This window comes from Dendrobates tinctorius, unplaced genomic scaffold (assembly GCF_039654945.1).
Source record: "Dendrobates tinctorius isolate UK_male_01 unplaced genomic scaffold, ASM3965494v1 ptg000196l, whole genome shotgun sequence".
Taxonomy (NCBI): Eukaryota; Metazoa; Chordata; class Amphibia; order Anura; family Dendrobatidae; genus Dendrobates; species Dendrobates tinctorius.
The window spans coordinates 6,002,181-6,026,066 of NW_027361863.1; the positions used below are offsets into that span (position 1 = coordinate 6,002,181).

Here is a 23,886-nt window from a genome sequence, read left to right on the forward strand (position 1 = left end):
ATCCTTCTACAATGTGACAGCCCTTTAGATATTTGTAGACAGCTATTAAGTCTCCTCTCAGTCTTCTCTTTTGCAAACTAAACATTCCCAAATCCTGCAACCTTTCCTCATAAGACAGGGTTTGCAGACCGGTCACCATTCTGGTCGCTCTTTTCTGAACTTGCTCCAGTTTGTTGATGTCTTTTTTAAAATGTGGTGCCCAAAACTGGACACAATATTCCAGATGAGGTCTGACCAAAGAGGAGTAGAGGGAAATAATGACTTCACGTGATCTAGACTGTATGCTTCTGTTAATACATCCTAGAATTGCATTTGCCTTTTTTGCTGCTGCATCACACTGTTGACTCATATTCAGTCTGTGATCTATTAGTATACCCAAGTCTTTTTCACATGTGCTGTCACTTAGCCCTATTCCTCCCATTCTATATATGCTTTTTTCATTTTTATTGCCCAGATGTAGTACTTTGCATTTCTCCCTGTTAAAAACCATTCTGTTAGTTGCTGCCCACTTCTCCAGTTTATTTAAATCTTTTTGAATCCTCTCTCTCTCTTCTCTAGTATTAGCTATCCCTCCTAGCTTTGTGTCATCAGCAAATTTAATCAGTTTACCCTCAATTCCTTCATCTAAATCGTTGATAAAGATGTTGAACAATACAGGGCCCAGGACAGAGCCCTGTGGTACCCCACTTGAGACATTCTTCCAACTGGATGTGCAGCCATTTACGACCACTCTTTGGGTCCGATCACTAAGCCAGTTATGAATCCACCTAACAGTTGCCTTGTCCATTCCATACTTAGTCATTTTTTCAATAAGGATTGTATGAGAGACTTTGTCAAATGCTTTGCTGAAGTCAAGATATACTATATCTACAGCATTTCCTTGATCCACCCAATCAGTGATACCGTCATAGAAGGAAATTAAGTTAGTCTGACATGACTTATTAGTTACAAACCCATGCTGACTCTGTTTAATCACTTCATTCTTATCCAGGTATTGACATACATGTTGTTTAATAATTTGTTCAAAGATCTTTCCTGGTATAGAAGTCAGACTCACCGGCCTATAGTTGCCTGGGTCCACCTTCTTCCCCTTTTTGAAGATAGGAACAACATTTGCTCTTCTCCAGTCTTCTGGCACTTCTCCTGTTCTCCAAGAATTTTCAAAGATTATGGAGAGGGGTTCAAAAATTTCTTCTGCTATCTCCTTCAGTACTCTGGGGTGTAATTCATCTGGACCTGGAGACTTGAATTCATTTAGGTTAGCTAAGTGTTTCCTCACTATCTTTCTGTTTATAGATATCCTGGATTCTTCTATTCCCTTAATAGGACAGTGAATAACAGTTGATGTTGCATTTCCTTTCTGAGAGAAAACAGATGCAAAATAGGAATTTAAAAGTTCAGCCTTCTCAACATCCTGTCTTACCATTTCATCATTTTCATCCTGTAAAAATCCTATAGCATCTTTGACTTTTCTTTTACTTTTGACATATCCCCAAAATCCTTTATTATTGCTTTTGACATCTCTTGCAAGCCTCAGTTCATTTTCAGCTTTAGCTAATCTGATTTGTGCCCTGCAGGTACTGCAGACAGCATTATATTCTTCTTTAGATATGCCTCCCTCTTTCCATTTTATAAACATTTTTTTCTTCCTTTTTAGCATGTGCTTAAGTTCTGTGTTCATCCATCCTGGTTTCCTTAAATGCTTCCTATTCTTCCCTCTTTTCGGAATTGTTAACAACTGTGCTTTGAGAATTTCATTTTTCAAGATTTCCCATCCTTCCTGGACATTTTTGTCTTTAAGGATATCCAGCCATTGGATCCCTCCAATTCTCTTTCTGAATCCCTTAAAATCTGCCTTTCTGAAATCTAACCTTGACGTCTGAGTCTTCACAGGTCTTCCACCTCTAGTAATCCAAAATTCTAAAATAGCATGGTCGCTACCTCCTAGGGTCCCAGCCACTTTTACCTCCTCAACCATTTCCTCCCTGTTTATAAGGATTAGATCCAAGGTAGCAGTTCCCCTTGTTTTCTCCCTTACCTTTTGGAAGATAAAGTTGTCAGCAAGAGAGGATAAGAATTTCCTTGACCTGTTAGTTTTGCCTGAGAGAGCTTCCCAACAAATGTCTGGATAGTTGAAATCTCCCATGACAACTATGTCATATTTTTTGGAGAACTTGGCCATCTGATGCATAAAGAGTTCATCTATATCTTCGGCTTGCACAGGTGGCCTGTAGTAAATGCCTACAATGGTGTCCTTTCCATTGTTCTGTCCTTGTATTCTTACCCAAACAGTTTCCACAGAACTCCCAGTCTCTGAAGCTTCAATCTCTGTGCAGATATACGCGTTTCGAACATACAATGCGACACCCCCTCCTCGTTTATCAAGTCTGTTTCTTGCAAATAAGTTGTATCCTTCTAGTCTTGTATTCCAATCATGTGTATTGTCCCACCAAGTTTCAGTGATTCCAATTACATCATATTTCTGTTCCTGTGTTAGTAGTTCCAATTCTCCTTGTTTGTTGCCCATGCTTTGTGCATTAGTATAGAAACATTTTAGTTTGTGATTGGTTTCTCTTTCTCCAATATTTTTATTAATTAGATTCTTTCGTCTTTGTTCTTCCTTTCCACTTCTAATAGCAGAGTTCTCAATAGCATTTGTCAGGTGTATGGCTTTTTCTGGTCTTTTGCTTCCCTTCCCATGTTGTTCTAGTTTAAAGCTCTCCTTACAAGTGTAGCAAGGCGACTTCCAAATACATGCTTTTTTCCCGTCATTGGAATGCACTGTCTCCAATGCATTTGAATGGGGAAATGGCAAAACATGCCCTGAGGCGATTGAAATGGCAGTTGAGCTCATTGATATGCGCAGGCACACCCAGTTACTATGCCAACGCCTACGAACGTCACATGACATCTCCAGAACAGAGCTTCTGCCACATAATATCAGCTCTTAAAGCGAAACCCACAGCACAAATGCAAATCTAGCTTCATCAGATGACACATGCCCCTGAGAGAGAATGTGCGACAAAGTGTATTTAGAAGCCCAGTGACCCAAACTGGCTCTTAAAGGGCCGAAGTGCAAAAGTGATTCTTAAAGGGCCGCCGCACCGAAATGAGTCTTAAAGGGCCGACGCGCCAAATCGAAAGCTGAGTGACCCCAGGCTCCAAATCGGAGGCTGAGCCACCCCGGCCTCCAAATCGGAGGCTGAGCCACCATGGCCTCCAAATCGGAGGCTGATCGACCCCGGCCTCCAAATCGGAGGCTGATCGACCCCGGCCTCCAAATCGGAGGATGAGCCACCCCGGCCTCCAAATCGGAGGCTGAGCCACTGCGGCCTCCAAATCGGAGGCTGAGCCACCCCGGCCTCCAAATCGGAGGCTGATCGACCCCGGCCTCCAAATCGGAGGCTGATCGACCCCGGCCTCCAAATCGGAGGCTGAGCCACCCCGGCCTCCAAATCGGAGGCTGAGCCACCCCGGCCTCCAAATCGGAGGCTGAGCCACCCCGGCCTTCAAATCGGAGGCTCTTTGACCTCGGCCTCCAAATCGGAAGCTCATCGACCCTGGCCTCCAAATCTTACCCAGAGTGGCCCCGCCCACCAAATCTTACCGAGTGGCCCCGCCCACAAAATCAGACCCTGAGGGGCCCCGGCCACAAAATCGGACCCTGAGGGGCCCTGGCCACAAAATCGGACCCTGAGGGGCCCTGGCCACAAAATCGGACCCTGAGGGGCCCAACCCACATAATCGGACCCTGAGGGGCCATGGCCAGAAAATCGGACCCTGAGGGGATCCGGCCACAAAATCAGACCCTGAGGGGCCCCGGCCACAAAATCGGACCCTGAGGGGCCCCACTCACAAAATCGGAACCTGAGGGGCCCCACCCACAAAATCGGACCCTGAGGGGCCACACCCACAAAATCGGAGCCTGAGAGATCCCCGCCAACAATTCAAGCCCTGAGGCGCCCAGGCCAAGGAATCGGATCCTGAGGGGCCCCACCCACCAAATCAGACCCTGAGGCCAAAGTGGCCTCTGAGAGGCACTCACAGTTAAAACGGATCCTGAGTTGAAAGTCTTGCAGGGGCAGCAGGCAAGTCTCTCTTAAAGGGGCAGCCCGGGCACCATTTCAAACCACTATCTGTACTTCCTTCAGGAAATACACATCTAGTTATTATTATTATTAAGTTGATTTCCGCAATTAATACAGCCCGAACCGCTACACGCACAAACTCCTTTGAGGTGTCGTTTCAAAGCCAGCGCCCATGAGAGGTGTGCTAAGTATTTTTCGTGTCGATCAGATTTGTAGTTTTTGCGCAATTTGCGTTAGAACATTTTTTTTCCCGTCATTGGAATGCACTGTCTCCAATGCATTTGAATGGGGAAATGGCAAAACATGCCCTGAGGCGATTGAAATGGCAGTTGAGCTCATTGATATGCGCAGGCACACCCAGTTACTATGCCAACGCCTACGAACGTCACATGACATCTCCAGAACAGAGCTTCTGCCACATAATATCAGCTCTTAAAGCGAAACCCACAGGACAAATGCAAATCTAGCTTCATCAGATGACACATGCCCCTGAGAGAGAATGTGCGACAAAGTGTATTTAGAAGCCCAGTGACCCAAACTGGCTCTTAAAGGGCCGAAGTGCAAAAGTGATTCTTAAAGGGCCGCCGCACCGAAATGAGTCTTAAAGGGCCGACGCGCCAAATCGAAAGCTGAGTGACCCCAGGCTCCAAATCGGAGGCTGAGCCACCCCGGCCTTAAAATCGGAGGCTGAGCCACCATGGCCTCCAAATCGGACCCAGAGTGGCCCCGCCCACCAAAAACGGACCCAGAGTGGCACAGCCCACCAAATCGGACACTGAGGGGCCCCAACCACAAAATCGGACCCTGAGGGGCCCCGGCCACAAAATCGGACCCTGAGAGACCCCGGCCACAAAATCGAACCCAGAGGGGCCCCACCCACAAAATTGGACCCTGAGGGGCCCCGCCCACAAAATCGGACCCTGAGGGGCCCCGCCCACAAAATCAAACCCTGAGAGGCCCCGCCCACCAAATCGAACCCTGAGGGGCCCCAACCACAAAATCGGACCCTGAGGGGCCCCGGCCACAAAATCAGACCCTGAGAGACCCCGGCCACAAAATCGGACCCTGAGGGGCCCCGCCCTCAAAATCAGACCCTGAGAGGCCCCACCCACAAAATCGGACCCTGAGGGGCCCCAACCACAAAATCAGACCCTGAGGGGCCCCGGCCACAAAATCGGACCCTGAGAGACCCCGGCCACAAAATCGGACCCTGAGAGACCCCGGCCACAAAATCGAACCCAGAGGGGCCCCACCCACAAAATTGGACCCTGAGGGGCCCCGCCCACCAAATCGGACCCTCAGGGGCCCCGCCCACAAAATCGGACCCTGAGGGGCCCTGCCCTCAAAATCGGACCCTGAGAGGCCCCGCCCACCAAATCGGACCCTGAGGGGCCCCGCCAACCAAATCGGACTCTGAGGGGCCCCACCCACAAAATCTGACCCTGAGGGTCCCCAACCACAAAATCGGACCCTGAGGGGCCCCGGCCACAAAATCGGACCCTGAGAGACCCCGGCCACAAAATCGAACCCAGAGGGGCCCCACCCACAAAATTGGACCCTGAGGGGCCCCGCCCACCAAATCGGACCCTCAGGGGCCCCGCCCACAAAATCGGACCCTGAGGGGCCCTGCCCTCAAAATCGTACCCTGAGAGACCCCGCCCACCAAATCGGACCCTGAGGGGCCCCGCCAACCAAATCGGACTCCGAGGGGCCCCACCCACAAAATCGGACCCTGAGGGCCCCCAACCACAAAATCGGACCCTGAGGGGCCCCGGCCACAAAATCGGACCCTGAGAGACCCCGGCCACAAAATCGAACCCAGAGGGGCCCCACCCACAAAATTGGACCCTGAGGGGCCCCGCCCACCAAATCGGACCCTCAGGGGCCCCGCCCACCAAATCGGACCCTGAGGGGCCCCTCCCTCAAAATCGGACCCTGAGAGGCCCCGCCCACCAAATCGGACCCTGAGGGGCCCCGCCAACCAAATCGGACTCTGAGGGGCCCCACCCACAAAATCGGACCCTGAGGGCCCCCAATCACAAAATCGGATCCTGAGGGGCCCTACCCACAAAATCGGACCCTGAGGGGCCCCGGCCACAAAATCGGACCCTGAGGGGCCCCGGCCACAAAATCGGACCCTGAGGGGCCCCGGCCACAAAATCGGCCCCTGAGGGGCACCAGCCACAAAATCGGACCCTGAGGGGCCCCAACCACAAAACCGGACCCTGAGGGGCCCCAACCACAAAATCGGACCCTGAGGGGCCCCAACCACAAAATCGGACCCTGAGGGGCCCCAACCACAAAATCGGACCCTGAGAGACCCCGGCCACAAAATCGAACCCAGAGGGGCCCCACCCACAAAATTGGAACCTGAGGGGCCCCGCCCACAAAATCGGACCCTGAGGGGCCCCGCCCTCAAAATCTGACCCTGAGAGGCCCCGCCCACCAAATCGGACCCTGAGGGGCCCCGCCAACCAAATCGGACTCGGAGGGGCCCCACCCACAAAATCGGACCCTGAGGGCCCCCAACCACAAAATCGGACCCTAAGGGGCCCCGGCCACAAAATCGGACCCTGAGAGACCCCGGCCACAAAATCGAACCCAGAGGGGCCCCGCCCACAAAATCGGACCCTGAGGGGCCCCGCCCTCAAAATCGGACCCTGAGGGTCCCTGCCCACAAAATCGGACCCTGAGGGGCCCTGCCCTCAAAATCGGACCCTGAGGGGCCCTGCCCACCAAATCGGACCCTGAGGGGCCCCGCCAACCAAATCGGACCCTGAGGGGCCCCACCCACAAAATCGGACCCTGAGGGCCCCCAATCACAAAATCGGATCCTGAGGGGCCCTACCCACAAAATCGGACCCTGAGGGGCCCCGGCCACAAAATCGGACCCTGAGGGGCCCCGGCCACAAAATCGGACCCTGAGGGGCCCCGGCCACAAAATCGGCCCCTGAGGGGCACCAGCCACAAAATCGGACCCTGAGGGGCCCCAACCACAAAACCGGACCCTGAGGGGCCCCAACCACAAAATCGGACCCTGAGGGGCCCCAACCACAAAATCGGACCCTGAGGGGCCCCAACCACAAAATCGGACCCTGAGAGACCCCGGCCACAAAATCGAACCCAGAGGGGCCCCACCCACAAAATTGGAACCTGAGGGGCCCCGCCCACAAAATCGGACCCTGAGGGGCCCCGCCCTCAAAATCTGACCCTGAGAGGCCCCGCCCACCAAATCGGACCCTGAGGGGCCCCGCCAACCAAATCGGACTCGGAGGGGCCCCACCCACAAAATCGGACCCTGAGGGCCCCCAACCACAAAATCGGACCCTAAGGGGCCCCGGCCACAAAATCGGACCCTGAGAGACCCCGGCCACAAAATCGAACCCAGAGGGCCCCGCCCACAAAATCGGACCCTGAGGGGCCCCGCCCTCAAAATCGGACCCTGAGGGTCCCTGCCCACAAAATCGGACCCTGAGGGGCCCTGCCCTCAAAATTGGACCCTGAGGGGCCCTGCCCACCAAATCGGACCCTGAGGGGCCCCGCCAACCAAATCGGACCCTGAGGGGCCCCACCCAAAAAATCAGACCCTGAGGGGCCCCACCCTCAAAATCGGACCCTGAGGGGCCCAACCAACAAAATCGGACCCTGAGGGGCCCCAGCCACAAAATCTGGCCCTGAGAGGCCCCGGCCACAAAATTGGACCCTGAGGGGTCCCGGCCACAAAATTGGACCCTGAGGGGCCCCACCCACAAAATCAGACCCTGAGGGGCCCCGGCCATAAAATCGGACCCTGAGGGGCCCCGGCCATAAAATCGGACCCTGAGGGGCCCCGGCCACAAAATCGTACCCTGAGGGGCCCCACCCACAAAATCAGCCATGAGGGGCCCCACCCACAAAATCGGACCCTGAGGGGACCCACCCAAAAAATCGGACCCTGAGGGGCCCTGGCCACAAAATCGGACCCTGAGAGGCCGCACCCACAAAATCGGACCCTGAGAGGCCGCACCCACAAAATCAGAACCTGAGGGGCCCCACCCACAAAATTGGACCCTGAGGAATCCCGGCCACTAATTCAAATCCTGAGGAGCCCAGGCCACCGAATCGGATCCTGAGGGGCCCCACCCACCAAATCAGACCCTGAGGCCAAAGTGGCCCCTGAGAGGCACCCACATTTAAAACGGATCCTGAGTTGAAAGTCTTGCAGGGGCAGCAGGCAAGTCTCTCTTAAAGGGGCAGCCCAGGCACCATTTCAAACCACTATCTGTACTTCCTTCAGGAAATACACATCTAGTTATTATAAATGAGAAAATTGTGGTGCTGCAGAAGAAGTAGGCGGTGTGCACGATACGGTTTATTACAATTAGTGCAATTTCTCTCGGGAGCATGTATTTTCAACTGTATATGGAAGAAGAGTGTGAGGTGCTACTGGAGGTGGCGACTATAAAGGAGAAAAGCCGTGCTGCAGAAAAATGCTGTGTATGAAGGAGGAGCGTGAGGTGCAGGAGGAATAAGGCCCCTTAACGGCTGCTATTAAAAGTAATACTGGCAGTCGTTAAGGGGTTAATATTGTGTTAAAAAAAAACTTTTGCTTCAACAAAATGGTGACGGTTGTGTTCCGTGTACCAGTTCGGGAGGGTTGCTATGTTCAACAGCAACAATTTCTTTTTCTTGTGCGCATTCCCAGACTGGTCCTTGGAACACAGTGGGCTGTGCATGTGCAGATTGACAGCATTGCTTGCCGATAGATGCTATTGCGCCTGCGCCAGCACTGTTTTGTTGAAGCAAAATTTTTCTTTTTTGAAGACCACAACACTAAATGCGCTGGTGCAGTATTTAAAATAGGAAGCACTTCAATGAAGGTTCAGTGACCTGTCATTTAAGCCCAGAATGATCATGATGAGGCCAGAGCACCAAAAAGATCCACATACCAGCACACCCCGGAGCACCAGCATCTCATTAACTTCAAACTTCAAACACAGATTAAAAAAGAAACATAAGATGGATTTCTCCAACCCAAGTATCATTTTAATCAGTGTAACAGCGTCAACCTGACAGTGTCTGTAGTTTAGTTAGCAAAATCCTGATGACAGGTTCGCTTTGAAATTAGACAAATGCAACTAATGCCACTCAAAATTAGTCCTTTAAAATTTCTAACTAAATGGTATTACACTCCCACAAGAGAAAAGCTGTATTGCGCCTCAATGAGCAAGAATTACAGAAAGAAGAAAGGAAGGCAAGACTTACAGAAATGAGTACAGCAATGGAAGACAGGGAGGTAAAGAGCTGCTTCCTCAAGGGCCACTGAAATGTCTCAGCAGAGAGAAACAAGACTTGCAGACATGAGAAGTTAATTTGTGTTGCAAATCTGTAGTGTTGAATATATGATGTGAAATGTTTTTATGTCCAATTAGTGTTGAGCGATACCTTCCGATATCGGGAAATATCGGATCAGATTGGATCGGACCGATACCCAAAAAGTATCGGATATCGCCCATTCTGATACCGGAAACCAATGCAAGTCAATGGGACAGAAATATCGGAATTAAAATAAACCCTTTCTTTCCTTGTAGGTTAATTCTACATGAAGGAAAACAACTAAGAATAATGTAGAATGTATTGGGGGAGGTGGAGGAGACATTAAAGGCATAGAGGTTTAGCCAAATCAAATGGAATAGCAGGAAGTAATTTTTTTTTTTAAGACGTTCGGAGTTACAAAGATATTGACTATGTTAAAGGGGTTGTGTAGCAATAGAGGGAGACGTTCAGAAAAGGCACATGTTGGCGGAGTGTTGGAGGGGAGTGCTTCATCTAGCTGGGAGGTTGACGGAGCACCTCACCCGGAGAACACGGCACGGATGCGGGCACCTGTATGCACAACAGACTGTGAGTAAAGCTTTGGAACTACATGCCCTGGTGTCCTCCAGTTATTCCTGCGCCAACACACTCAGCACTGCTACATCTCTGTGCCTGGCCCTGCACCATCTACGTCTCTTCACTACCTCTCCATCTACACTGCCCTGGGACTACAGCCCTACCTGTGGAGGGGCACAACATCATTGCTGCACCACACCAACTGTCCCAGAGGATCTGTCTGCAGTGTCGGCTTAACATCTTCATTGCCGAACACCACAGGTGGCGTCACGAATCATTCACTCATAAACTTTAATCATCATCCACACGTTCAACATTTCCCTTTTACAATGGACGCCCAGGGCCACGGACCGGGTCACAGCTACCGTGACATCTCCCATTGAAACCAACGGGCCGGGTACCGAGTACCCCACCAGCCCTGGCGGGCGACCCAACTTGGAGGAAATACATAACAGAACAGGTTGTCCGGGCTTTTCACATAATCTCAGTGCATATCTGGGCTGCAGAATGCTGACAATAAGTAATTTACCTTCTGTGGCTAGTCTGCATGGTTTCCAAGATATCATCTCTTGCTTCAAAGATAAACATCTAGGGGGGTGTGTTCTGGCATTGAAATGAGAACTTGTCGTTTCCTCCTCCCTCTCTAGTTTTACTTTCCATAGATCACTGTTCAGCGTGTGTCTGGGGGAGGATCAACTGGGTGATCTGCTCGCAGCCAATCATAGCCATGCCATTAGTTAACATGCCTACATGCCTAACAGGATGTGCCCACACTTCTTAGGATTCCTCATTGGCTGAATCAAATCAAACTGGCTCATAGCGTTATGGGAACTTCCGATTCCGGTATTCGATATGCAAAAAGTATTGTAACTCAGTATCGGACTTCCGATACCGCGAATATCAGCCGATACCCGATATTTGCAGTATCGGAATGCTCAACACTATGTCCAATATAATCATTATAATTTGTTATATCTAACCACAGTTACTATGCCCAGGCAATGCTGGGCTATTCAGCTAGTTTTAAATAAAAGCAAATAAAACTCATCCTTTACTACCCAGAAAAGTACAAAAAAAAATTATGGTGCATATATGGAACCTACACGGTGTATGGTGCAGTATGGAACTTTTGGCACCAGATATGCACGAATTTGACTCCCATATTGGTTTTGTAAGATATGTCCTTTTAATAAAGTGGATGCATATACTATATACAACAGTAAGTGCGCTTTACAAGATAGATGTATTAACGTATGCCTCCAATCTCCAGACTCCGGACCTTTCAGCACCAGGTAGATACAGACTTTCTTCATGTTGAGCGTTAACATTGTTTGTGTTGAGTAACAATGGTCGAGCGATGAGATCAGCAGATTACTGTGCGGAGATAAAGACCTTTTCTTCTTGTTATTTAGTTGCTTCTTTTGAGTCATTATTGATTGACGTTGGTGGATACATTATTCAGATATCTGCATATCTCCATCCATTTACAAGGTCACCATGGTGACTGTCAGATTATCGGGAAAACATTATCATCCGTTGCTCTTTTCACTATTTTCTAACAAAACATCTGTTTCTGTCTGTCCGCTGGTGACTGGTAAATTACTATAATATATACAATAGTGTCATGTAAACTGTTGACCTCTATTCTTCTCTAGGTGTATGTAGCTCACTGCTTCTAAAACATTTTTGCCAACTCTCTTGGAATGTCAAGAAAGCTCTTGGATAATGTGACCTTCTGGTCTCATAGAAGAGTTGGCAAATCTCCTAGGTGCCAAAGAAGACCCTTAAAACCTGGACCCCAAGTTATAGCATTCAGAGGTGCATTTAGAGATCAGAAACCAGACGGAGCATGGCTTGTCAGAAAGGGAACATGGTTATTAAAAAAAATAGATAAAAAATAGAAAAACATCGACTCAAATGGAATCCTTATCCCTTATGTCCCAGAAAACAATTTTAAAAGTCGTCATGTTCGATATCTGTAAAGTTGGCGTCACTGTTGTGACTCATGCATGATGAGACGCAGTGTGCATCTTAATGGTCCCTTGTAGCTAACCCAGGACATAAAGTTTCCATCCATAATACATAGCTTCATCAAGAGCATTGTAATGAAGCTCTGTTCGTAGTATACTGGCAGCTCTTATTGGGGCTTCCACAGGCTTTGCACAAGCCACTCTGTTTAGCAAATCCTTGGGGAATTCTGCCTTCACCTATTAATTCCTATATATGGATCTTGACTTATGCATGGTCCCCCTGGGTTACTTACATGGGTGGCTCCTGGCTGGTGGAGCAATCGGGCAGAGAGATGGGTCTTTATTAGGGACAGAATCATGAGGCAGGTGGGTAAACAGACAGAAAAAAATGAGCCAAGGACATGAACTAAACACCAGTAAAAACAGGGCAACAAACCAGGGTAATACAAAACTATAACTGACATATAGAAGTATTTTCAGGGGGTTTAAATAAGGAGTGGCTCCACCTAAAGCTCACAGCAGGGAGCCGATTACAACAGATACTCAGCATTCTACAGCAAGACATAGTCACCCTGCTTGGGCACCACCAAAATTCTGTCCTATTAATGTAAAACTGGACACGATTACATTTCTCATCACAATTGGCAGTGCAGGTGCAGCATCACCTAGTAGAAGATGTCATAGTAGAGGGTTCATCCTTGGACATTTTTGCAAAAAAGGACAAATAGAAATGCAGCCATATTGGTTGTCATTCTATCCACATCTTCATGATAGTAATTGACTGTAGTAGGCCAGTATGTCCTATAAGTTTCAAAGTTATAAAAAGTTGAGGAGAAAAGATAGCGCAAAATAAGGGCTTATCCGGTAATAATTGTCAGAGATGGTATCAAATATATGCTGCTGACCTGATCCCAGGTTGTGTGGCTGCTGCCGATCCACGGGTGTTTGCACAAAAGAAACATAAAAAATGGAAAGTCCGTGGTCTATATCAGTGCTGAGAGCTGATAAAGAAACGTCAAATCCCAGATAATGCAAAATAACATTTTTTATATTTCAATTTTTCTACGCGTTTAGAAGAGTAAACCTTATCATATGGTTTTTGTTTCCCGAAGAAGTGGGTGACACTTGGAAACGCATAGAAAAATAAAAATTAAAGAACCATTATTTTACATTATCTGGCATTTGACGTTTCTTCATCAGCTGGAATTGCGGCTATTGACCATGAACTTTCCATTTTTTTTAAATACGGCATGTTTCAAAGTGACAGTTTGCCATGCTCCCCCATCAAAGGTGACCGCTAATATACCTGCACGTCAAGAAAGCATGACTTGCTCATATATTATTTATATGCTTTTTTTGTACACTATGATGACTGTACAGAGGCATCAGAAATCTTTGCATTTCTTACGCATAGAGGAGGCATCTCCCATGACGCTGCAGAAGCTCGGCTGTCAGCATTACTCAGCACTTAGTAAGGAAACCTCAAGGTAATGAACTGCAGCTCCAAAATTTAACGCTCAGAAAAACTATACTAAGAGTTTGGAGAAAAAAAAGTAGAATTTAAAGTACCCTTTTTGTGAGTTTTCTCATTAAAGGGGTAAAGGGGTATTCCCATCTTTTAAATTTATGGCATATCCAGTGGATAGAGGGTATGAAATAATGTGCTATATAACCAACACATGTCCCATTATAACTATCATAATGTAGCTGCAGTGGAACAAGACAATGTACATTTGTACTGGTTGACCTTGAGTGATTGTCCAAGACTTTGATATTGATGGCCAATCATTAAGGGCCCGTCACACACAGCGAGATCGCTAGCGAGATCACTGATTTTGTGACGACACAGCGATCTCACCAGCGATCTCACTGTGTGTGACAGGCATCAGCGACCGGCCCCCCCCGCCGGGTATCGCTGATCGTGCTTGATCGTCCTGGGCCATTTTTTGATCGTTGGTCTCGCGCTGGCCAGCGTGCATCTCCATAGAGAGCAATGGCGAGTCTGAACCACAGTCCCACAGCACAGGAAAGGCAGGGACATACGGGTCACACTCCGCTCATGGTGTCATCATAGAGGTAAGATGCAGGAGGACTGGAGTTCCAGTTTCAGCAGAGGAGGCAATGGAAGTCAAACCACGTAGAGTGTCCATTAGACATGGTGGTCATTGATTTTCATGACCCAATCCAGTGGCCATGACGGTAATCTGTTGCCGGTGGAGGGTAGGCCAGAGAACTATTTCTTACCTAATGGCATACATGGACTCTCTTTTGAGTAGATTGTCCAGCGCAACGTCATTATTATGGCATCACACACATGTAATGTTGCTCTAGGTTGGGCAATCAAAAGAGGAGCAGTAGATGCTGGAAATTCGGAGACGACTCGTAGGGCTACCATCTGACAACCACAGATAGAGTCCTGCTAATGGATTTTTGCCATGTCCTGTGACTATACATAAAAATGTATAATCATTTTTCAAAACCTGGATGGAGGTTTCCTCTAAGGCTGTGGTCACACTTGCAAGAAACTCGCATGAGTCTCCTATCTCAATACCCGGCACTGCCACCGGCACTCGGGACCTGAGCGCTCAGATGCTTAGAGATACATGCAGCCGCACACTCCGGTCCCGAGTGCCGGCGGCATTGCCGGGTTTTGAGGTGTGAGACTCGTATGAGTTTCTTGCAAGTCTCACCCCGGCCTATGGTATGATTTGCTCTGTTGGGTCTAGTTTTCAGATGCAAGGAACCTACTACTTCCCCACATGGACAAAAAATGGAGTCTTAATAGACTATGGTTGCCATATTAAAGATGAACTATGTTGGATCCATACTTTGTGAAACAAGAGGAAAGTTATCGAGCTAACCCTCATCCTTGTAGTTCGGAGCACAGGAGATGTCTTTGTCTGGATGCAGTAGTATAGTTTAGTATATTGTGTATGTCTCCACCGATAGATGGGAAAGCTTTTTCTGTTTTGACTTGGTAGAAAATCCTCCCTCTTTGTCTGGTCTTTTTTTTTAATTCATTTTCTTTTTATTTTCTGATTCTTTTTCTGTAGATATAATGGACCCAATCTTGTATTGAAATACATGAAAGAAAAAGGTCGTTTGGTGAATATAGCGGTGGATGAGCGGAGCTCTCCCTATTATCTCATCCGGGATCGCCAAGGCAATGCCATTGGGGTCACTGCCTGTGATATTGATGGTGATGGACGAGAAGAGATTTATTTCCTGAACACGAACAATGCATTCTCAGGTAAGGAGATTTCGACAGAAGCTTGTACCTGACATGGAGATGTTTTATGCCGGATCTTGTGCCCTGGTATTAGATGAAATAAAAAGAAACTTGAGCCTAAGGGATGGCAGAGGCTACGCCATGGAGCTTTTAAGTATGACGCTGAATTTCTGTTCCATGTTTTAGTTATAGAACAGGGAACACTTTGGCAAAAGATACAACAAATGAATATATTTTCAAGCCTCTAACCTTTACTTTGCTGCCATTGACAAGACGTCAAATTGTGCAAAAAGTGTGTGGTTGATAATAATAATAATTTTATTTCTATAGCGCCAACATATTCCACAGCACTTTACATTATAGAGGGGACTTATACAGACAATAGACATTACAGCATAACAATAATCACATAGATCAAAACAGATACAGATGAGGGCCCTGCTCGCAAGCTTACAATCTATAAGGAAAAAGGGGAGACACGAAAGGTGGATGGTAACAATTGCTTTTATTGTTTGGACCAGCCATAGTGTAAGAACCGGGTGTTCCTGTTGCTGCATGAACCAGGTAACCGTCTATATATGTAACAGGACAGACACAGAGGGCTATTAAATGTTTAAAGCATGTGAGAACATGAAGCGAGGAACCTGGTTATGGTAAAAATTTTGAATGGGCCACACAGGGATATTTAGGTTAATACGTTGAGGTGGTAGACAGTCTCAACAAATGCGTTTTCAGGGCACGCTTAAAACTGCGTGGATTAGGGATTAGAATCATAGAATCATAGAATCGTAGAGTTGGAAGGGACCTCCTGGGTCATCAGGTCCAACCCCCTGCTCAAAGCAGGAATCGCTAAATCATCCCAGTCAGATGTCTGTCCAGCTTCTGTTTGAAGACTTCCATTGAAGGAGAACTTACCACTTCTCGTGGCAGCCTGTTCCACTCATTGATCACTCTAACTGTCAAAAAGTTTTTTCTAACATCTAATCTGTGTCTCCTCCCATTCAGTTTCATCCCATTGCTTCTAGTCTTTCCTTGTGCAAATGAGAATAAAGATGATCCTTCTACAATGTGACAGCCCTTTAGATATTTGTAGACAGCTATTAAGTCTCCTCTCAGTCTTCTCTTTTGCCAACTAAACATTCCCAAATCCTGCAACCTTTCCTCATAAGACAGGGTTTGCAGACCGGTCACCATTCTGGTCGCTCTTTTCTGAACTTGCTCCAGTTTGTTGATGTCTTTTTTAAAATGTGGTGCCCAAAACCGGACACAATATTCCAGATGAGGTCTGACCAAAGAGGAGTAGAGGGAAATAATGACTTCATGTGATCTAGACTGTATGCTTCTGTTAATACATCCTAGAATTGCATTTGCCTTTTTTGCTGCTGCATCACACTGTTAACTCATATTCAGTCTGTGATCTATTAGTATACCCAAGTCTTTTTCACATGTGCTGTTGCTTAGCCCTATTCCTCCCCTTCTGTATATGCTTTTTTCATTTTTATTGCCCAGATGTAGTACTTTGCATTTTTCCCTGTTAAAAACCATTCTGTTAGTTGCTGCCCACTGCTCCAGTTTATTTATATATTTTTGAATCCTCTCTCTCTTCTCTAGTATTAGCTATCCCTCCTAGCTTTGTGTCATCAGCAAATTTTAATCAGTTTACCCTCAATTCCTTCATCTAAATCATTGATAAAGATGTTGAACAATACAGGGCCCAGGACAGAGCCCTGTGGTACCCCACTTGAGACATTCTTCCAACTGGATGTGCAGCCATTTATGACCACTCTTTGGGTCCGATCACTAAGCCAGTTATGAATCCACCTAACAGTTGCCTTGTCCATTCCATACTTAGTCATTTTTTCAATAAGGATTGTATGAGATACTTTGTCAAATGCTTTGCTGAAGTCAAGATATACTATATCTACAGCATTTCCTTGATCCACCCAATCAGTGATTCGTCATAGATGGAAATTAAGTTAGTCTGACATGACTTATTAGTTACAAACCCATGCTGACTCTGTTTAATCACTTCATTCTTATCCAGGTACTAACATACATGTTGTTTTAATAATTTGTTCAAAGATCTTTCCTGGTATAGAAGTCAGACTCACCGGCCTATAGTTGCCTGGGTCCACCTTCTTCCCCTTTTTGAAGATAGGAACAGCATTTGCTCTTCTCCAGTCTTCTGGCACTTCTCCTGTTCTCCAAGAATTTTCAAAGATTATGGAGAGGGGTTCAAAAATTTCTTCTGCTATCTCCTTCAGTACTCTGGGGTGTAATTCATCTGGACCTGGAGACTTGAATTCATTTAGGTTAGCTAAGTGTTTCCTCACTATTTTTCTGTTTATAGATATCCTGGATTCTTCTATTCCCTTAATAGGACAGTGAAGAACAGTTGATGTTATATTTCCTTTCTGAGAGAAAACAGATGCAAAATAGGAATTTAAAAGTTTGGCCTTCTCAACATCCTGTCTTACCATTTCATTATTTTCATCATGTAAAAATCCTTTAACATCTTTGACTTTTCTTTTACTTTTGACATATCCCCAAAATCCTTTATTATTGCTTTTGACATCTCTTGCAAGCCTCAATTCATTTTCAGCTTTAGGTAATCTGATTTGTGCCCTGCAGGTTCTGCAGACAGCATTATATTCTTCTTTAGATATGCCTCCCTCTTTCCATTTTATAAACATTTTTTTCTTCCTTTTTAGCATGTGCTTACGTTCTGTGTTCATCCCTTCTGGTTTCCTTAAATGCTTTCTATTCTTCCCTCTTTTCGGAATTGTTAACAATTGTGCTTTGAGAATTTCATTTTTCAAGATTTCCCATCCTTCCTGGACACTTTTGTCTTTAAGGATATCCAGCCATTGGATCCCTCCAATTCTCTTTCTGAATCCCTTAAAATCTGCCTTTCTGAAATCTAACCTTGACGTCTGAGTCTTCACAGGTCTTCCTCCTCTAGTTATCCAAAATTCTAAAATAGCATGGTCGCTACCTCCTAGGGTCCCAGCCACTTTTACCTCCTCAACCATTTCCTCCCTGTTTATAAGGATTAGATCCAAGGTAGCAGTTCCCCTCTTTTTCTCTCCTACCTTTTGGAAGATAAAGTTGTCAGCAAGAGAGGATAAGAATTTCCTTGACCTGTTAGTTTTGCCTGAGAGAGATTCCCAACAAATGTCTGGATAGTTGAAATCTCCCATGACAACTATGTCATATTTTTTGGAGAACTTGGCCATTTGATGCATAAAGAGGTCATCCATATCTTCAGCTTGCACAGGCGGCCTGTAGTAAATGCCTACAATGGTGTCCTTTCCATTTTTCTGTCCTTTTATTCTTACCCAAACAGTTTCCACAGAACTCCCAGTCTCTGAAGCTTCAATCTCTGTGCAGATATATGTGTTTCTAACATACAATTAATCGTATTAACCTGGGTAGTGCATTCCAAAGAATTGGTGCAGCACGTGAAAAGTCTTGGAGATGGGAGTGGGAGCTTCTGATTATTGAGGATGATATCCTCAGGTCATTAGCAGAACGGAGAGCACAGGTAGGGTGGTAGGCTGATTGATGGGTGTTCCTATTAGTTATACATTATCGGATTGAGGCCATCTTATAGCAAGGAGCCAAAATAGGCAAAACTGGAAGATTCTGGGACTTGATGCCAAGTTTGAATTGGGTTTTCCAACTATGTTTGAAAAACATTAAAATTTGAGAGTCCTCAGTGGTTGATACCTTTTAATGGCTATCTGAAAAGATGGTGACAAATTTCAAGCTTTCGAGACTACTCAGGTCTCTTTATGAGGCATAGAACAATACAAAATCTGAAGAGTCACATATTTATGCACAAGAGGACACAGGAATAATGCAGTAGATAAGAGACGTGACGTGAAGCAGAACTATCATTATGGGAGAGGGATAAACTGTTGTGTCTGTAAATATTGGAACATATCCTCCTCTACCAAACTGTACAGCTGGCACAAAACAGTCAGGGGGTAACGTTCTCCAGGCATTCACCAAACCCAGACTCCTCCATGAGACGCCAGATAGAGAAATGTGATAAGTGACTGCAGAGGACACGTTTCCACTGTTCCCGAGTCCAGTGGTGGTGGCTTTACCATACTCTTTCCGATACTTGGCATTGTGTTTGGTGATGTATGGCTCCAAGCAGCTACTCGGCCATGAAGCCCATGACTTGAAGCTCCTATTAGGGGCACTATTATTGTGCTGATGGCCCTGGCATAGGTAATTACTTCTGTACTGATTATGACTAACAGCAGTCTGAGGCCCTATGAAGAGCTTGGATTCTTACTACTCAGTAGTGCAGCGATTACACAAGATGATATTAGCTTCTGGAAGGATAGTTAAACATTTGGTTTATTTTCTGCTGCTCTTAAGTTTCTTCTATAGTATTTTGCCAAATAGTAAAGCCTCTCACCTAGTCAAATCAGATCAGATTAAACAGAGTCAGCATGGGTTTGTAACTAATAAGTCATGTCAGACTAACTAAAAATTCCTTCTATGACGGAATCACTGATTGGGTGGATCAAGGAAATGCTGTAGATGTAGTATATCTTGACTTCAGCAAAGCATTTGACAAAGTCTCTCATACAATCCTTATTGAAAAAATGACTAAATAGGGAATGGACAAGGCAACTGTTAGGTGGATTCATAACTGGCTTAGTGATCGGACTCAAAGAGCGGTCGTAAATGGCTGCACATCCAGTTGGAAGAATGTCTCAAGTGGGGTACCACAGGGCTCTGTCCTGGGCCCTGTATTGTTCAACATCTTTATCAACGATTTAGATGAAGGAATTGAGGGTAAACTGACTAAATTTGCTGATGACACAAAGCTAGGAGGGATAGCTAATACTAGAGAAGAGAGAGAGAGGATTCAAAAAGATATAAATAAACTGGAGCAGTGGGCAGCAACTAACAGAATGGTTTTTAACAGGGAAAAATGCAAAGTACTACATCTGGGCAATAAAAATGAAAAAAGCATATACAGAAGGGGAGGAATAGGGCTAAGCAACAGCACATGTGAAAAAGACTTGGGTATACTAATAGATCACAGACTGAATATGAGTCAACAGTGTGATGCAGCAGCAAAAAAGGCAAATGCAATTCTAGGATGTATTAACAGAAGCATACAGTCTAGATCACGTGAAGTCATTATTTCCCTCTACTCCTCTTTGGTCAGACCTCATCTGGAATATTGTGTCCAGTTTTGGGCACCACATTTTAAAAAAGACATCAACAAACTGGAGCAAGTTCAGAAAAGAGCGACCAGAATGGTGACCGGTCTGCAAACCCTGTCTTATGAGGAAAGGTTGCAGGATTTGGGAATGTTTAGTTTGCAAAAGAGAAGACTGAGAGGAGACTTAATAGCTGTCTACAAATATCTAAAGGGCTGTCACATTGTAGAAGGATCATCTTTATTCTCATTTGCACAAGGAAAGACTAGAAGCAATGGGATGAAACTGAATGGGAAGAGACACAGATTAGATATTAGAAAAAACTTTTTGACAGTTAGAGTGATCAATGAGTGGGACAGGCTGCCACAAGAAGTGGTGAGTTCTCCTTCAATGGAAGTCTTCAAACAGAGGCTGGACAGACATCTGACTGGGATGATTTAGCGAATCCTGCTTTGAGCAGGGGGTTGGACCAGATGGCCCAGGAGGTCCCTTCCAACTCTACGATTCTATGATTCATACTTTGCACTGATGAGGGGTATTACCCCGAAACACCGTATTTGCAAATTAAGATTCAGATTTGGCTGTTATCCTAAGTCATATGGCAAGTCTCCTTAAAGTGTTGATGTTGACTTGTAGGATTGCTGCTTCCAATAGGTAGAACTAGAACTAGTCTCTCTGAAGAGACAATTTACATATTTAATTTCCCAGAGGAGCATTCAAAGCATTTAAGTTTCCTCATACTGGCATGCTAGACCTGGCGTGTCACTCTCCATCAGGAGAAAACTTACCCCATCGATGACAAATAGTAAAAAAATGTGCTTGTTACTAGTTAAAGAATTGCTCCGACCAAGAAATAAACATTTCTCACCTTTTGACACATCATATCCTGTATAGATGTAGAGGTGATGTAGTGGCCCAGAAACCCTATACTGACAAATAGAGTGAGGCTTAGAGATGAGTGTATTGAATTTGTGTCAAATTTTAAGAACTTTACTGGACCTGTAGGCTTCAGAAAATTTGCGATTTGAATTGAACAAATTGCCAAAAAAAATTATCCGCTGCCACTTTACACAAGGTATAAAATTGCATGAACGAGAGAAGACTCACATGATCTCAGAATCGGAATTTCCCAAATTACCTTCCAGCTATTATAGCGCAAAGTATAGTACAGCCAAGCTGGAGGGAATATCCTAGCCTGTATAAAAGCCGAGACAGGGAACACAGCAGCTGCATTGTAGTGAATCTGGATAGTGAGAGGACGTCACAGCTCGTAGCTTAGCTATATAGATAAGAAGAGAAAGCGTGAAAGGGAATCTGTCACGTTCAGATATGCTATTGTGTAGTTAGTCTGCAGGTAAATAGTATTTAAACCCTGTGTAGGCAGCTTTTGGGATGAACAACTATGGGGAGAAAAAAAGAGTTACCATGTGTAGAGGCATAGCCATATGTATTGAAGTCACTTGGACATTATATAAGGCTGTATTTGCGTAAAACAGCTTGAATCGGGTTCACTACAGTCCTAGGAGACCTCAGAGTGTTACACATGACTTTTCAGGCCAGTTGGAGGCTTTGCAGCAAATAGATTCACTACACATTAAGTTTTGAAGAAAAATTCAAAGAATCTGGCAAATTCGAATTTCAAAAGATTCTCTCATCCCTTGAGGTTAGTAACTGGTAGTAGCATCTTATTTTTTTTTTGCATTAAACATCTGGTATTGAAACTTTATTATCATATGTGAGTAACAACAACTTAACGAAAAGTTTCCCTGTCTGACTAAAATATCATTAAATATTTGCTCTTTGTTGTAATGTGTTACAATGTGACAGATTTGTCAGCTGGTGCAAGTTGTGCTATTTTGACACTTTATTTTTAGCTTAGATTTTTATGCTCAATTTCTTTCGAAGCATTTGGTGTTGCTCAGTCAAGTCAGAAATGTGCCAGAACTGGCACCTGCTACAATTCACTGATTGTTTTTTTGTTTGTTTGTTCTTTTTAAGACCTAATTATTTTATGCTATGTTAAGAAAAACTATTTTTTTGTATTTAATTATCATCCAGGCTTTGAAAAGTTCTCAATATACTTAATACCTTATTTTGCTTTCTTTTCTCCCAAACACTGAGCTGCAGTACTGTTTCAATGCCCATGTGAGGGACGACGGAGATGTCCCTCCGCTCCTGGGGTGTGCCCCCACCCTTGGGATTCCACAGGATCATTGTTTTTCTTTAATTAAACTCCAGGAACAAGCACTTTGAAGCTCTGTGACTAGCAATTAGCACAAGGGTGTTAGCTCCAGTGCAGCCACAGCCAAACTGGATTCCTTTGTCTAACTCAAGCACCACAGGTCACAGCAAGGCTCTGAGGTATTGAATCTGGAAAATGACCTATAATAACAGAATGCAATATCTCTGAGTCTAACCGAGCACATTATTGGACTCTGCATTCCTTCCCCCACGAGCTCGTAACATCCAGCCACCCCTAGCACTCTGCGTTATGGAGTTATGAAGCATGGCTACTAGGAATTACATACTGCAGGCAGATTTGATCTTTCTGCGCAGTTAAAATCCAGCAGAATCCAGTGGCACCACTGCCGTTCCATTCAGAGCTTCAGGCGCAAAGTTATGAGCCTCCACGGATCGGGACAGAAAACCATACTCTCAGATATGGGAGGAGGGAGGCTGCACAAGCCCAGGGGTGGGCACAGAGTGTGGGAGGGAGCAGCCTAGGAGATAAGAGGCAGCTCATTTTGAGCTGAGTTTTCTACTGGCAGAAGGATCCGTTACCAGACGCGGCCAGGAAAGCCTGTATCTAAAATTTGGACCTGTGATCCATCAGCCGCTCTTTGTGGTCACATGTTACATAACACTGTATTTGCAACCTATCTATACCCTATCCTTGTACTACACTCTTGACTGTATACCTATATATTGTTCTGTAAATATATGCCTGTATATTTCTAGTTCGCCTTTCGGCGATTAAATATAGAATTAATCTCGGTCTGCTCTTTTATCTCAGTACACGAATCCCCATGTCCGCATGCTCCATTGGTTATTATATGCTTCCTGGGTTGTTTTCTGACCTGATATAAGCCTGCTGATGGACGGGGCTTATTTTGAACAAGGAACTGGTGGCAGCAGACCGTAATGTTTTAGTGAGGAACTCTGGCAGTGACGGCCGGGAGGTATATATATATATATATATATATATATATATATATCCCCAGCCTGGACTGGTGATATATATCCCCCCTCACAGGGAGCGCCTCGGTAACTCGTACCTATAAGGGAAGCCTTTCCGGTGACTATTTGCTCTCAGTTCAGTTCCCTGACTGACCTGGGGCAAGTGGTGGCGCCAGAGAGCCGATCCCTGCTAGGTCCTTCTCTCCCTCCCCTGAAGTGAGCGAAGTCGACACCCCATTCCCCTGTGTGATCCGTCACAGCTCAGTTCATGCTCCTTTAGATGTTGCTTTCAACTGCTACTTAATAGAGATCTGTAGACTATATTTAGAATCTTCCATGTCTGAACCTCTCTGCTCGCTAAT

At 45.7% G+C, this 23,886-nt stretch overlaps 1 protein-coding gene across 9 annotated transcripts in view; it reads left to right on the forward strand.

Annotated features, from left to right (window-relative positions):
* Positions 1-23,886, forward strand: part of CRTAC1 (cartilage acidic protein 1) — a 792,023-nt gene that overhangs the window by 279,179 nt on the left and 488,958 nt on the right. For all 9 annotated transcript variants that reach the window (XM_073552828.1, XM_073552833.1, XM_073552829.1 and 6 more), the window contains one exon: positions 14,983-15,179. In XM_073552828.1, coding sequence (XP_073408929.1) covers positions 14,983-15,179 — 197 coding nt within the window. The remainder of the gene's footprint in view (positions 1-14,982; positions 15,180-23,886) is intronic.